This window comes from Corapipo altera, unplaced genomic scaffold (genome assembly GCF_003945725.1).
Source record: "Corapipo altera isolate COAL_440 unplaced genomic scaffold, ASM394572v1 69, whole genome shotgun sequence".
Taxonomy (NCBI): Eukaryota; Metazoa; Chordata; class Aves; order Passeriformes; family Pipridae; genus Corapipo; species Corapipo altera.
In genome coordinates this window covers 2,644,951-2,661,912 of record NW_020884908.1, presented here as the reverse complement: position 1 = coordinate 2,661,912, position 16,962 = coordinate 2,644,951, and the positions used below count along the sequence as shown (strand labels likewise).

The 16,962-nt window shown below is 39.0% G+C and overlaps 1 protein-coding gene across 5 annotated transcripts in view; it reads right to left on the bottom strand.

The window, feature by feature from the left end:
• The window catches only part of PTPN13 (protein tyrosine phosphatase, non-receptor type 13), a 117,700-nt gene that overhangs the window by 17,693 nt on the left and 83,045 nt on the right, over window positions 1–16,962 (bottom strand). For 4 of the 5 annotated variants that reach the window (XM_027652793.1, XM_027652797.1, XM_027652795.1 and 1 more), the window contains 13 exons: window positions 13,271–13,694; window positions 13,006–13,103; window positions 11,088–11,144; window positions 10,527–10,619; window positions 9,106–9,213; window positions 8,348–8,479; window positions 7,642–8,108; window positions 6,573–6,716; window positions 4,797–4,890; window positions 3,941–4,026; window positions 2,932–3,094; window positions 1,835–2,049; window positions 1,646–1,744 (listed from right to left, as the gene is read on the bottom strand). In XM_027652793.1, the coding sequence (XP_027508594.1) occupies window positions 1,646–1,744; window positions 1,835–2,049; window positions 2,932–3,094; window positions 3,941–4,026; window positions 4,797–4,890; window positions 6,573–6,716; window positions 7,642–8,108; window positions 8,348–8,479; window positions 9,106–9,213; window positions 10,527–10,619; window positions 11,088–11,144; window positions 13,006–13,103; window positions 13,271–13,694 (2,180 nt within the window). The remainder of the gene's footprint in view (window positions 1–1,645; window positions 1,745–1,834; window positions 2,050–2,931; window positions 3,095–3,940; window positions 4,027–4,796; window positions 4,891–6,572; window positions 6,717–7,641; window positions 8,109–8,347; window positions 8,480–9,105; window positions 9,214–10,526; window positions 10,620–11,087; window positions 11,145–13,005; window positions 13,104–13,270; window positions 13,695–16,962) is intronic. The other variant, XM_027652796.1, reaches the window with a different exon arrangement.

The window sequence follows — 16,962 nt, the reverse complement described above, 5'->3', positions numbered from 1 at the left end:
ATCATAATCCACTTTTGATGACAAAAGGAAGTTTCAAAGGCTGCATAAAATTACCAAAAACAAGTAGTCAGTGGCTACTTTCATTTAGATGTTTACTCAGTTGTGTAAACATATCAGTTTCACCAAGTTCAGTGCAACTTGACCAAGACACTGTGTGTAAAATTTGCAATATATACTGCTCAAAAGCAGAAAATTCAGAAAATAAGAAGACAAATATATTCCTTGCTTTAGTTTTAGAAAGCCTACTGATAGATGCCTTTAAGTTATCCCCAGCAGTCCTCTAGGCAACTACCATGAAATCCCTTCCAACCAGATCACAATGCTGACACTTACAGAGCAACTAAAGTCAAACCAATCTCACGCAGGAGGGAAACAAGGGAGCTTTCAACCAAAAAGCTACACAACATGCTACAAAAACTAAGACAATTTATGCCAAATGGCAACTGTTAACCCAGTTATTAACTCCCATGAGAATGAAGAACAATTTTACCAATAACCACGTATTTCCAAGTCTGATGTCAGCTAGCAGACAGACAAAATTTAAAAGCTTCCTTTAGGTTTTTATGGCCAAATTCTTGTGTTCGTTAACACATCAATCTGTGATAAAGTTATAAACAAAAATTGTCATCTGTTCATTGGCTTTCCTCTTCTTTTAATATATGCACTGTTTTCTTAAAGTTATTCCACACTACAAATAGGTTTATTATAGGAGTAGTTATTTGTATTATTTTTTTTTTCAATTGTTTACCTCTTACTTCAATTTTAATTTCACTTAAATTTGTATTTGCACATTTACGTTTCTCTCATCAGATTTTAATTATTTTTAGTGTTTGAAAATAATATTAAAATAACTTAGAATCAAAGAATCATAGAATATCCTGAGATGGAACGGACCCACAAGAATCATCAAAGTCCAACTTCTGGCCCTGCACAGGACAGCCTCAAGAATCACATCATGTGCCTGAGAGTATTGTCCAAACACTTCTTGAACTCTGGCAGGCTTGGTGCTGTGACCACTTCCCTGAGGAACTGAAACTGAAGACTTGTCTCCACTACTTTTACACTTTCCCGTATTATGGAAAGTCTGATTTTCAGGCAAATTGTCCCTTACATTCTCTTTTGTTGAAACACATTTAATTTCCACTCCTTTGAAGTATCCTAAAATGCTCTTCTGTTCTTTCAATTTACTTATTGGAACATATTGAAAATATTCTTTGGGACACCTCTAATTTCAAGTAAATATGGCAACCTTTTTCCTGTTTTTACATGCATCAAGACCAGACAAACTGGTGTTTTGCACAATATCCTTCACAGAATCACAGAATTATCCAATTTGTTTGATATCAAGTTCAAACCACTAGGCTGCAAAGAAATCTCTGCCACAGAAACAGTGTATTAAACCAATTTCCCTTAAGACACAAAATGGAGGAAAAAATTATTAAAGCCATGCATTCCTTTCACATTTTCACAAAATGCTTAGTGCACTTCTAAAGGATTCACTCCAAGAACCACACTCTGTGAGCATCCTCCCCATTTTTCCATCTGCATCTCTTGCATTTAACTAACCCACTCACCTGATCTAATAAATGAACCTTAAATAGCAAATAATTAAAAAAAAAAATTAATCACATGCTATACACCTTACCAACAATGAAGGATCGATGTCTGGTAGTATTCCAGATGGTGGTCGACAAAGGAGAAGAGAGACTTCTGGAGACGTTCCCCTCAGAGCAGAAATGACTTCCTATGGCCACAGTGGATTCATTGTTAGACACAGCCCCCACAAGACTTGCAAGCCTAACACAGCGTGAGTTTCACTACTAAAGATACAAACCTGTTGGGATAAACCCTTCAGCGATGCCCCATTCACTTTCAGAATGACATCCCCAATCTCTATTTGCCCACTTTCTGCAGCAGGTTGCCCAGGGAAGAGTTTTTTCACCCTCACAATAGTTGATCCCAGTTGCTCTGGGGTAAGGTTATCTTCACGGCAGAAACTGAACCCAAGGCCTGAGCTATTCTTCAACAGCTTCACCTCAAATGTGTTCTCTGCAAAAGAAACATTAACTTATAATTTCCTACAGCACACTGGCCATGAAAAAAAGTGTCTGGCGCTCTTATTCCAGACATGACAAAGGGCAATTTCCCCCTCATGCGATTCTCTCACTTTATTGAACAAAAGTGTTATCTAAAAGATCCCTCCAAGGTAAAGAGGACAAAAAAGCTGATCATGACTTCTCAGTCTGCTTGCATGCTCTGACAACATCAATATACAGAAAGGCAGAGTGTCTCCAGAATATTATTTGCCAGGAAGTCTGTTAAGGAGTTTTTTAAAGCCCAGAGTGACACAATCTTTCTGGTCTGGCAGACAGGATAAATTCCATGCAAGAAGACCCAAAGGTATCTGCAGTGGTTCCACCATCTGGGTAGGCTTCCCTTCACTTCTACAAGTCACCAGCAGAAGAGGTTGAAATATGTCAACCTCTAGTCAGCTACACAAATCCCTCCGATCTCTTCATGTAGCTCTTGATGTCTTCTCTCATCTAGACAGGAACTGCAGGACCTACAGAAGCTCTCATATGTATAAGTAGCTTAACCACCCCTTGGCACTCCTTAGCAGCATCAGATACAGCAGCACCCCTCTTCCTCCAACCTTGCTACAGATCTGGCATGTAAGACCGGTGAAATTGGGAAACAACAAGAAATAGTGAGAGAGGGAACAGCTAATAGTAGCTAAACAAAGTAATGAAGATGTGAAAGGCAACCTTAAAAAGAAATGCAACAGCACAAAGGAAGAGGCTGCATTATGTACAGGGGCCTGGTATACATTCCCACCAGCTCCATCTCCTGTTGTTCTAAGAATTGTAGAAAAATATTATGAAAACCAAAGGATGCTTTGATAGCTAAGACAATTGTTACATGTGATCTCACCTGCAGTGACAAAGTTGTAATCTTTGGCATTTGTAGATTCTGCCACTGGCTTCTCCTGTGGCTCACACTGCCCCACCTGATTTAGAGGCGTGCACTGTGCTGTTACTGGAGCATGAGCCTTGGCCCCTGAAAGCTGACCTTTTTCCAACAGCAGATGCACCACCTAAAGAGATGAAACATTTTCCAGTTAAATGGCAACAGTCAGGGAGATAGCACAGTCTACAGTACATGTTTTATTCTAACTTGTCAGTACCAAGTTTTACAGCAGCATATTTTATAGACATTCCTCTCCCCATATAACCTCCATTTGTTCCTTATTTTAAGGGCTGTTAAATGACAACCTCCAAAATAAACTAGTGGACTTGCAAGATACTTGCCAACACAGAGCAAGAAAGAGTTTTCTTCCAATAAAGCTGTGAGGGTGTTAAGAAGTGGCAAAGACAGTGTCATTTTCACATTTGTACAGGGAATAAAGTTAAGAACATTTTACAAAGTGAATACAAACAGTAGTCCTTCGCAGTTCTGAATGTGTACATTCACTGGTTCTTTTCAGGTATGCACACACCTCCACATATGAAGCAGCCACCATGAATAGCACCATTAAATGAGGACACACCATTGACAGAATCAAGTGCTATCCAAAAAGACCAAGACTCAGGTAAATCTACCAATGTAGCATGCAAATACAGCTGCATATACAAAGGTCCTTGTCTCCTCAGTGGTGCAGACCTGTAGCATGCTGCTACACCTGCTTTCCAACTTGTGCACCTGGGCTTTCTTCCTATGAAACCCATGGAGAAACCAATTCTATACAGACCTCACCTGCACACAGAGCCAGAATTTCACTAGGGTGGGCAGCAAGACCTGAGGGCCAGGCTAAGAAAAAGCATATCTAAACTAACCAAACACTGGGGAGAATTCCAATCTCTTTTTGAGAGAATTTCCAGTCTCTTTGCACTCATGAAGAACTGGTTTACTACAGATAGGAGTAGAATCAGTGGCCACTTACCTGTCCAGTGTTTCTCAGAGTTTCAACAGCTTGCTTATGAGTAGCACCTTCCAAACTAATCCCATTGACAGAGAGCACGCGGTCACCTACAAATGATTGATTAACAATTTAAGAAAAAGTAGGCAGAACATCACCTATAAAACATATAGGATGCACAGAAAGCTTCAAGTCTCAGCTAACAAGGACAGTTATTTACGCAAATTCTCCTTCCTCTCCATACTCTGCAAACAAACTATATGGTTGAACTCAAAGGTCTTTTCCAGTCTAAATGATTCTATGATTCTGTGGGATAATCCCATGTCAAAACTAGTGTTAACCAACAGAATGACAACCTGTCACAGACTCTTTATTAGGAAGAAATCTTAAGTCTACAGAGAGAATTCTCACTTCAGTAAAGAATGTGGCCTGGTTTACAAACGAGACAACCCATAACAATTACAGCATTTTCTGTATCAAGTTGCCAAGCATGCCAAGCAAGAAGGTCACAAACAATACAAAGCCCTCTCTCTCCATGGCCAGAACAGAGAAGCATTCTCCGTTAACACAAGCTGCTTTAGAAAATAAAAATCCTGCAGCTATCTCCTGTTTTTCCACACCACAGTCTCAGCACTGTTGGTTCTGCAGTTGTTCTACATGATTTTTTAATGTTCATCTACAGAATTATCAATTTAATATTTAAAATGACAACTGCAGCAGCCTGGAAGAACAGTTATTCTTCCCAGTGAAAAAGGTACAATGACAGGATGCAAACAAGAGGACTTGTATCCAGGCCACAGGATACTGAACTGTCCACCACAGACAGTTTCCTGCCCTTTTTTCACATTAAGAGTCCCAAGTGAAAGAATGGAAATATTACCTTTTTCTATTCTGCCATCTGCTTCGGCTGCTCCCTTGGGAATAATTGCTTTCACATAAATACCACCATGCTTTATGCTAGTATTTACACCACCCTAAACAGAAAGTAAAAATAAGATTGTTAGTCTTTTTGCAATTAGAATACTTAGTAACTAAACACAGTGTCACACAAGGAAAACTGCACTTAGGAAGCATTTGGGCTACTGGCACGTATTAAAACCAGGTAAACTATCAAAACCAAAATGTTATGTCAAGTGTGTTCTTCACAGTCATGCAATTTACTATAAATGAAGTTGGGGTGGGAAGACTGTAAAAACACAATGCATGACAGTGCAAATGCACCCAACACAAACAAATGTCCTTCAGCAGAAATGTGTCTGCATTATGTCAGACTTCACATGCTTGCATGCATACCAAAGCTCAGAGATGTGCAGGAGCACAGCATGCCAAAGCAGAAGATGCACACCCATGCAGTGTCCTCCTACTCCAATACAACTTCTCTGATGTAACAGGAAATTAAGGAGTGCTGCTTTCTCCTAGCTCAGACAAGTTTGAAGGTCTAAGCTGAAAAAATCTGCTCCAACTGAACTGACATTGTTTTTGGAGGGCCTTAGCCTTTCTGCTGATTGCCAGGGGCTGGACTAGATGATCTTTAAATGTCCCTTCTATCCCAAACCGCTGTGTGATTCTGGCTCACTGTTGCTCCACAAACTTGGAGGGAAGAGGGAGACCAACAGTGTATTAATGTTCACTCTCAAAGCACATAGTGAAACATGTGAAAACTTAAAACAGTTAATTGCACACCTCTCCTCATCACCACTGTACAGGATAGCAGGGTAGGGGCAGAATGGAGGCTGAAAAAACAAAGGTCCATAAAGATACCACTTGGTCACTCTTTAAAGGGAAATCTTTGCATCAGTTGGTATCTTCTAACATCTTCTACAAACCCAATGCACACAGCAGGCCTGATGCTGCTCAATAATGAATTCCTGCTGAACCTTTGTTCCTCCAAGTTATAAGCTTGACAAAGTAACATGACTTCGAAAAGTCTGCTGACCAATCAACCAGTGAAAATAGTTGAATATTAAAATACCAAAATGTATTTTCCAATATAAGAACAGAAGCAGTGGAAAATGTGTGCATTTCAGATATAAATTATTCTCTTCTTCCCTGAAGTGCCACTCTGCAGTACAACAGGCTCTAAAAACATAAAACCACCTTCAAAGTCTTATAGCCTGATGAGAAATTAGTCTTTGAAGATATATTTTTGTCTCGTGTTGCAAGAAAGCAGTGTCAGCCAGGTCTCATTTGGATTTGAGTAGGTTTTGCTTTCTGCCTTTTATCCAGTAGAGGGAGAACACTGAACACAGTATATGTGTGTGAGCGTGCATGGATACTCTTAAATGACACTACCACTTCCACTGCCTGCGATGCCAGTCAGGGAGGGGCTCATTTCTTTCCTTGTAAATTTGCCACAATATTAGGTAGCAAGGGACAAAGACCATCTTTCTTTTTGTACTCACAAAGCAGCATCTGTGATAAGAGTCTATAAGGACTTTGGGGCTCCACCATAGAATAAAAAACAAGAATTACTTAAAGGGCAGATGACAAGAAAAGGGATAAAAAAAATAGTATTACTTTTCAGCTTTGGTAAGATTAATCACACATCAGTAAAACTATATACTGAACAGTGACTTCAGAAAGTATTTTGCTTCCTTGTAATTTAGCAATTTAATGGGTTGCTGGGAGTAGAGAAAAAGAGAAAACATCTAAAAACCTTGTCAAACAGTACCGTGACACTTATTCCCAAGCCGTTATCTTTTTTGGCTAGTTCAACCTCAAAGATATCTCCAGGTTTAAGAAGTGCTGCAGTAACCCTTTTAGAATTCACTTTGTTTGCTGTATTCGCTGAGAAAGATTCCTTTATAAAAAAAAAGGAAAAAGAAAAAGAAACAAACAAAACAAAAAGAGACAACGATTTGCCATTAGAACAGATGTTTACAGCTAAGACCCTAAAGGGTGGGGGTTTTAGTCAGACACAGTCAGAAGGAGTCCACATGGCAAAGTACCAATTAGTAAGACTCTTAAGGGTCACTAGAACAGAAATATGCTTGGCATTTAGCAACCAAGTCTTTATTGTCAAAGTGACTTGCTCACAGAACACCAAAACTACAGTATTTCAGTATTACAGCAGCCTAGAGCCTGTTGGATTAATTTACAGGAGCTGCCACAACTTACTTGAATAACCTCCATCAGCTGAAAAGAGGAATCACTGTAAATTGAAAATTAATTTGCAGTACTTGCCACTGTGCACTTTTGGAAAAGTGAAGCAGCAGGCTGTCTGCTCAGAGCATGGCTGCCCACTGAACTTTACTACACAAGCAGTTTTCCACAGATTAGATCAACTCCAAAGGACAATGAGTTCTACTGCTACCCACTCCAGATGCCTGACTCCTACTTTAATCTAGGAAAAATTTCATTTATCTGCCAGGTGAGTAAACTTACCTCTAGGGATGGTCACTAGATTATGATCATATTGGACAAACACACAAAATTGAAAGGAGGTTTTCTACAGCCTCAACAAGTGCACTGTATGTTCATCCCAACATACATGCCCATCTCGTGACATTGGGAAGCTGGAAAGTTGTTTCAAGTTACTGAAGTGATTTTCTCCATTTATTTTGAACCAAATCACCAAGTTATTAGAAATTAGCTATTGAAATTTGCTGCACACTAGGCTAGGTTGTTCTTCCCCCCACATCCTTTCACCTTGCTGACACCCAGAGACAGCTAGTTCACTACCACTACCATCCTGATGGGAAATATTCATATGAAATCCACTATGCCTTTTTAGCTGGCTGTTGCTCCTGACTGCCAGAGTAAGTTGCTTCATCCATGTCAGAATCTCCTCGATCAGAATATTCCACAGGCTCCACTACCCCAGGCCTTTTACTTTTTGCTCGAGTACTGTCTGATGAGGATCTTCTCTTCTCGTTCATTTTAGAAACCCCAGACTGGAAATCACTGTAAAGCTGAGGATCCTGCTGGGCTCTGCCACTTGCATGTTTGCCAAAGAAGCTGGTTGGCTGGCTCTGAGACAGGCTGGCACTCTCAGTTCTGGAATCCTGGGAGCTCATGCTTCCATCTCGCTTGCCTCCTGACAAGCCAGACAAGCTCCCCGAAACAGGCCTCTGGTGAGCACGGGACCGGTTGTGTTCTTCGGAAGAGGACTCTGCCTCATTGTCCTGCACCGACGATGGCCTCCTCAAATAACCCCTGGTTCCATTACTGATATGAGCAGTGTTAGATGATGCTGAAAACCAGGAGACAAGACAGACATCAGAAGCTGGTAACATCTTATCTACAGCATGACACGAATTTCTCAGCTTACAACCACCTAAGGTTTTACCCCTTCATATTATGCAGGACACTTTCTGTTTACGCTGCAACTGGTGTGTCCTCACCAAAGGTTACTTCATCATTCTGCCTCAGAACACAATTTCAAGCACAGATTAGCTGGGCTTGCTTACAGAAGTGACTGCAGTTCCATACCTTTGGATAGCTTGTCCTTGGGCTGAGAGATAACAAGTGTCACATCTTCAGGTGCGTTCTCCAGAATTTCCAGTGCTGCGTGGTGGCTGACACCTTCTAAACTCGTGCTGTTTATGGATATTAGTCGGTGTCCTGCACAGAAGGGTTTGTTTAGATACAATCTAACATCTACATTTTTATCCATCAGTGAGAACGTGCAGTACAGGTCTGAAAACCTGTATATAATGCACGGATTAAAAATTACTAAAATTCAAGTGATGCTGGAATAGGGAACCCTAAAGATTAAAAAAAGGCACCAAACCCCAAACCAAACCACAAGAACTGGTCATGAATATTTCCTGGTTTTAAACCAGTCAAACCTTTCCATATTATGATTTGTACCTTTTCCTTCTCTTCCCCTGCTATAGTTATGGGTATGGTATACTGTTACATTCACTTTTTCCAAAATCAAAGTATGAATATTGAGTTTTAAAAATTTTAAATTATAAAGCATCTGTAACGGAGACAATAGAAAATAAAGCCCTTATCTTTATATGTAAGTTTAATTTTCTGTTACTTCAAGTTTTATAATTTTTACTTACATTTGAATGATTTTTGTTTTTTTATAGTTTAACAAAGAGGTATCACTAGTTTTTCAGAAGTTATCTGGAAGGGAAATGAAGGTCAGCATTGTAAGGGATTGTGACACCCACAGCCATAGTGGAATTGGTTTGGCCTTTTCCTAGATGTATACACCTCTTGCTATTTACACTATTCACCTGGTTTGAGAGATCCTTCCAAATCAGCTGGCCCTCCAGGAATAACTGAATGAATAAAAATTCCCAGATCAAGTTTCCCTGTCTTCTCTCCACCGACTATTTGAAAGCCTACGAAAAAAGGTCCAAAGCAGGCCACAATGTCAGTGATCACAGTGTAGCTTAAAACAATACAAGTCCATATTTTGGAGCAGACAAAAACTTAGTCATTCTACTACATGTAAAGTAAAACAAAACAATACATCTTAAATTTAAGTCTACATGAAAATAAACAGTAAAGTTTTTTGATTAAGCTTTATTGCATACTCTGTTTTGAGCAATTGATTCAGACTTTGTCTCCCTGGTTGCCCAGGACACTCCAGCAAAGGCTACAGAGGACAGCTCTGGCAAGAGATACACGTACAAACAGATGATATGAAATTCACATTTGCTGACCAGATGAAATTTATTTTCTATTACTTAAAAATTTCTGGTTTTCTCCCCTGTTAGATGTTTCACATAAATGTTTGACCCTGGTCTTAAGATCTGAGTTTTTCAACTCCCTGTTTTCTTTTGAGGCTTCTAATCTATTTCTGCTCATTCTACCAGGTAAACCTGGGAAGGAAGTTCAAGATAAAAAAAAAAAAAAAATCAGGTCTTCTCTATTCCAGCTAAAACAGCAAAGTACCACAAATTGCATGGGGAAGAAAGAAGAGAAACAGTGCATTTCTTCTAAATTTCTTTCCTTTTTGGTCAACTCTTAAGTCACAGTGCAGTATAAACACTTGTAGGCCTTTTCCCCCCTCTTCAAATTTACACTTCAGTCCTATTTTGAATGCAGACAGAACAATGTCCTTAAGGATACTTTAGAGAGCCTTCCTAAAGCACAGTAATGACACCAAATTTTTCATTACTCATACAGGGAAAAATTATGTGGGCTTATGAAAAAAACCTCAGTGGTAGAGGAAGGAATGGAATGCAAATGTCTCATCTCCCAGGCTCCTTAAACCTCAAATTAGTGTTCCATCTGATATTACAGAAGTAAGAAAAACACTCCACAATTAGCTCATAATGGTTTTATTATGTCTTTTTTTTGTTCAGCTGTCACAGTTGTGAGGTGTCCACACAGACAAAATTCAATATTGAACACAGAGATAAACTTTAAAGGTTAACTTTTAGGATGACTAGCTCAAAATGTAAGTATTATTCTACATTTATAATATGGAAAAACTGAGAAACAAACTTGCTTAACATCACTCAATAAATCATCAGCAATAACTATCAAAATAGTCCAGGCTTCAGCATATTAAATGCCTTCAAAATCTAGCTATTGTCTGCACTGCTTTCCTCAGTCCTACAATAAATACTTAAATACAGACCAGAAAGCTTTATTTTGGTTTTGGCTTCAAGAAATACACGTCAATAACAATTTTAAAGCCACTTACCTAAGCCAAATTTTTCATCCTTTTTCAAGTTCACCAAAGTGATCTCTCTTTCTGGTGTGGCAACTCTGTTCTGTGTTGTTTGCAGAGAGTCAACTGTAAAGCCAACATTTTGTGATCAGACACTAGCTGAACACTTCCCTTCAGGTTTGCCTTGAAGTTCTTTCCCATTAAAAAAGATTACTTCTCTCATAACCTGAAAAGCTGTTTTGATCTAGTGGGTCCAACTTTCATCTTCTAAGCCATGTCCAAATACAGAAAAAAACCTCTACCACCCTTATAACTTGCTCCCACCTTCAGCAGTTAAAATCTTTTATTCCTCCTAAGAAAAGCACCTGGCATAGTCTCATGGAGTGACAACACAACTGAGTCCTAGAATCTTCAAATTTATTATTCTCAGTTCAGCAAAGTGTTTAGATCTGTGTTTATGTGCCCTGCTCGGGTTGGGAGGAGGCAAACATATTGGTAAAAGAGGAAATAGAACATGTGGAACAGTGAAGCATTTTACAAGTGACAAACAAACTGACTGACTTAATTCTACAGGTATATCACTTATCCACTTACCACTCTCTTTCAACGTTGCTGATGACAGAAGATTTTCTGAAGTATTCATGCTAACACCTGTGACATGAATGGACATATTAGATGCTGTTATCAATTTTTTTTTTAAATACAGAAACTACTAAGAAGTATTAGAGACTTAAACAGTACAGATGGGCTCGTTCACAATACCAGATTACTTATTTTAAAAATGAATAAACATAAAACTAGTTTTGCATTGGCAAATCCAAATTACTCATGTACTTTGGTTGTAGTTCAAGGTTCAGGATAGATGGTAGCTCATGCAAAGGCAGTGAATTAAAGGAAGGACAGAGGTTTGGCCTTTACAACCATGATTAATTTCATATAAAATTAATGGAACTTTAAGCAATGAAGCCAAAGACTGAATTTTCGAACAGTATTGGACAAATATGCTGAACCTAATAAACCAACACAACAGGAGTCTTGTAAGATTTTGTAAAGGAACAAATAAGCTGCTGCAGTAACAAGCAACTTGAACTATTCTTATTTAAAATGGTTTGCATATAGGATCATATTTTCTTTGAAATTATCAATGCCAAGCAAATCTGGCCCTACTTTAAAGAGAATAAAATAATAAATATACCAAGTTATGAAAGTAAATGAGGTAAGGTGATTCGAGCTTTTTTAGGAAAGCAGTCTCGGCCTTTTCCAAATCTATGAACCCTGAAGTTTTATCTGATGAGTTTCATCACACAAAGAATGCATGTCCCCCAGCACAGGCAGTGTGATTCAGCAGGACTTTCTGACGGGTAGTTAATATCCTTATCAGAACTGCTGTCCAGAAGTATATGGGTAAGCACATGCTAACATTAACAGTAAAACTAAAAGCAACCAGTCACTACAGAAACTGCGTATCTCATCTCACTCTTCAGCAGTTTATGCTCTCAGTACTGAAAAAACATAGTTCTCAAGTCAATTCTGGTTTAAAGCACAGTGGGGGTAGATGTGGTATGTTACACTCTGCCTTGTTTGCTTTTTTTTCCTTTTTTTGAGTTTGTTTATACTGACCCCCGTCCCCATAAACCTAACATTTTTCCTCTTTTTCTGTTCTGTAACTACAGCAAAGCAGAACAGCAAGATAAGCTTGCAAATATTTCAGTCATTGTAGTTTCTATTGTTATAACAGGGATCCTTCTAGAACCAGAAACTGATGACACACAGGTATGAAAAATTAATGTTCAATAACCCAACATGTTAGTTTTAAGTCTACTTAGCTGCTCTGAATCTTTTTTTCTTTTTTTTTAATGTAATCTCTGTATTTTTACTGCCTAGTAAGACTACTTGTGTGCACTCCAATCCTCACCAAGAAAACGAGGCAAGTACATCTGGCTCACCTCACTACAAAAGTGTTTTTGTGCAACACCCAATGCACTGCAAAAAAAATTGTACCTAATTCATTACATCTGAACAAAAAAAACCAAACCAAAAAACCCTGTGCATTAACTCAGAAGTACTAGCTAACATCCAGCTTATAGCTGAACTGAGTCACTTCCAAAAAACTCACTCCCTACGTCCTCTCCACAGAGAACACTAACAGTGTTCAAGCTTGAAAAGCAGACTGTGAAGACTAGCAAATTATTAAAAGATCCATACAACCAAATGGCACCCTGAAGTGCCAAAATGGAAGATGTTTTCTGCAACAGCATTTACTGTTAAGTACCAACACTTTGCACACCTGTATACAGACTGGTGTTGACCAAAGGAGGATTTTTTTGACTCACTGCAACACTTACACAGGAACAACAGGCAATATGCCTGGATTGCTTTAACATGTGATACTCTGTTCCCATTTTCAAATCAAAATATTACCATTGGTTAATAAATATATCAAAGCATTACACCCAAAGCAATTTTAGAGGTTAGTTAGTAAATACAGTAATATCATTTTTTGCATGCTGACCTACAACATAGGCTTGACCGGTATCTTCAATGGATGATGAGTCTGATTCATTTTTCTTTCTTTCAGGGCTTCTACTTAAACCTGCATGAGATTTTGAACTTAAAGGGGAGAAGGAGAGAAGGGGAACCAGACAGAGGGAAGAGGAAGTTGGGAGAGGGAAGGATCAATGTAATAAAATAATGGTATGAATAATAAATCAAAACTGATGCAAAATGTACATTGACTGTACACAAAGATACTGCAGGGTGGTCAGAGAGACTCTTACTTGCTCGGTTTTAGTGCTCCTGCTGCTGATCCAGTATCAAATTTTGGCATTTGCTGAAAGACTCTTCCCATTATATCTTCTATTTTTTTAGGGGAAGAGTCCAAAGCAGTAATAATATTTTTCTTTGGGGGGTAGACAGAGATGTGACTCTGACTCAGATCGTGAAACGACTTGCTCATAACTCTGGGCCTTTCCTCCCATGGACTCTTCTCATTCTTGTCCCTTGAAGAGCCAGGAAGTGGCTGGAAGAGTGAGAGCTCAGAGCAGGACAGTCTCTTCAGAATCTCTGCTTGAACAGACAGGGGTCGAACGGCAAGGCGGTTCAAAGTGCTGCTGGCCAGGCTGCCAGTACTGATGGCTCGTCCCATGTTGAAACCTTTGACAGAGTCCGCATGAAGGTTCAGGCTCCTAAATGAAGCCCTTTCTGTGGAAATTAAAAAAAAAACAAAAATAAACCCCAAACAATTTAAGTTATTCAGTAGAGTTAGTGTGACCTCCTTGTGTAAAGCATGCTTTTAAAACAACCAACACAAAACACATCTTCCCTAGACACTTAGAAGTACGTACCATGATCAGGCACATATAAACACCCACCGTGTAGTTTGCTCAGGAAGCAAAGTTTGGAGTTCATGACACTACACTAACCTGATTGTCTACTATACCAAAGTCCAAAACCACAGAATAGCAGAATATTTATCCCTTTATTAGCATGAAGACTCACATTCGCTGTTAAACTGCTGTGCCTTATACACAGGCACATGATCTCTTTCTACAAAACAAACAATACCCTCAGGCCAAGTGACCTGGAAGACTACACTTCCTTTAACCTCCTCATACAAGCCTTCTCCAGAATTTGAACAAATAGGGCTCCCCCAACTCTACAATATCACATCCTACCAAACTTCCATTGCTTAGTTTTCTTCACAAGTCCCTGCACATTTACAGTACAGCTGCAAGGTCATGGGGGTTTGGCAGCATCTCTGCCTGGTTAAAGAGCATCACTTCACTCATGTGCACTTGAGGACCTCCCTGCCAGAAACATCCTAAGCCTTCTAGCACAGAACAGAAAGTGTTGACTGGGGTTTGCCAGACTTTTTGACACATTAACAAGGATTCCCTTAAGCAGAAGAGAGAGACAGGTTTTGGACTGTAATTAAATTACTGTCAGCTGAGTCGTGGGAACTGTCTGGGTGGATGTTCTTAGCTGAAAGCGAATGCAAGATAATACAACTTAGCCTAACCCCCATCTTAATTCAGAGCAAAGCTAAGCAGGGCTCATTTCTATTATCCTAACTGCCTCCTAAGGCTAGCAGTTAAGTTCCTGTGGCTTGGCTCTCACACAGAAACTTGATAAGCTGTGGCAACTTGTTGGCTGGTTAGACACTTTAAAGGAAATCCTGAAAGCCACCTGAACCCTTCATAAACTTCACTGATGTCTTGGAATCAGTTCACAAGGAAGTCTGAGGAAAGGCAATCCCCAGCTGCATACATATTTCTGATTTAGGATTAACCAGTATTTTCTTTAAACCGTACAAACATTTCTGAAATAAGCTGCTCTAGGAAGCTGCACTGTAACTTAAAAGGAAAATATTACTTTTGGTACACATCATCCATTAGCTTTAATGGTAAATACTCTGGCATTTAGGAAAGAGCATATTTGGCAAGTGCAACCTTAGCCCTGCCATTCCAAAAGACATTCCTTCCTCCTATACCTAGGGCAGGAATTAACAGTAACTAGTAACAGTAACAGGCATACAGATTGAGCAGATTTAGTTGTGGAAGGTATGTTTTTCTCCTTTTTAAAGGTGAATTAGTACACAACTGCCACTTTCTTATCCACACCAAACACCTCCTCTAGCCACAGCAAGCAGACTAAATGAGGTACAAAAGAATGATTTTCCCCAATCAGACCAGAAATCCACAAATCCCAGTTTCCCGACTGACAGAAAGCATCAATAACACCTGCTCTTGCTGTGTTCCCATCCTGGGGAAGACTACCTTAATAAAATATTCTAAGAGCTCTTCTCTTAACATTGTATTTACTCTCTGCAAACATCAAATTGAATTTCTATGGATTTCAGATGAATACTTTCACACCTTCTGCCAACCCCATAACTGAAAATTCTCATGTGCTCAAAACTAATTCTCCATAAGGTTGACTCAACCCTCACTTCATTTTTGTGGTTTTCCATATGCCCTTTCTGGAACCTAAACACTCATCTTAAAACTCAGTGCTTGGTTCTGTTCACTGCATGGTCACAGAAGCTGTGCAAAAAGGAAACCACCATTCCTCATGCTATAGCTTATATTATTTCTTATATACCATAAAACTGCTAGTATTTTTTTCTTTTTTTTTTTTTTAAACTTGTGTCTCCTCTCCTTCTATTCATGCAGACAGATTATTCAAGAGGCATTTTCCTTCTATTTTCCAGGTCTAAGTCTTTCTATTATATTTACATGTACTAAAATGGTTTCCCCCCAGGTCACTGAAGACATTGTGTAACAAGTGAAAAACATGTCAGGTACCTCACAGGGGCTATCAAGGCCTTATGCCTCTATCCTCAGTTATATTCCATGAAAATTTAATCACTGTCATTATGCATGCCAGGCCTTGCTCCTTGTCTCAAAATATTTTTCCCATTCATTGAATGAAATCAGAGTGAGTCTTGCAATACACTGCAATACTGTATTTCTAAATAATCTTCCAAATAACAATTATCTTCTGTAGTCTGTTACTCCACCTCGTGAACACTGCAAGGCACATGTTTGTGTTCACTGTGCTGTTAACCCAGAATCAGTCCCTAAGTAAGGAACCTTCAAAACATACACTTCCTGTGGTGATCAGCCTTGGGTTAATAATATTGTCAGCTACCCTTTTCTCTACTGTTTTGCTTAGTGCTTCCAGCCACCAGCTTTTACTGACATATTAAGGGCTCTGTAAAAAAAAAAAACCAAACCCAAAAACTTGATGTTTCTACAGGCTACGAATAATGCTTCCCAAATACTATCTGGGATTTCACTGCTCTAACAAAAGAAAAGGAGTACTTATAATTAATATAATATTTTGACCAGCTGCTTCATCACTGTTTTCTTGTACTTTCTGTTTTTTAAGATATTATTCTAGTAACTCTATTGCTATATGCACATACATATGCAGGAAAGAGAAAAATGACTAATCAACCTAGATCAGTAAGGTTATGACAAAAGTAAATTTTTTGGTTTAGTTGTTTTTACTTTTAATAACCAGTGTAATGGAATTAACCATAATGCTGATTTTTTTGCTTCTGATTATGAATGATTGGTGGAATTCCAGGTGATCTGCACTGTACAGAGGTAAACTATTGTTTTCCAGACTCTCACAGCATAACATGCTCCATCTGTTAAGAGCAACCAAGTTTGCCTAGCTAAGAAAGCCTTTCATGTATGGCTTTTCTCTGCAATTTAGGATAAGTCAACACTAAATCAGAGAATGGCACAAAGACTTTAAGTCACTTGGTCTATTTCTCAGCCTGAAGTTGGCTGAGTCCAACAGAACAGAAAAAAGGCTGCACAGTTGTCACATGCCTTTTCCCACATCCACCCCTTCTCTCTTTTTTTTTTTTAAATTAGAGATGGCAATATCTGCAGCAATGGGGTCAAACTCCATCCGAGCTACACCGGTGGAAGTCTGGATTAACAGCAACTGGAATGCA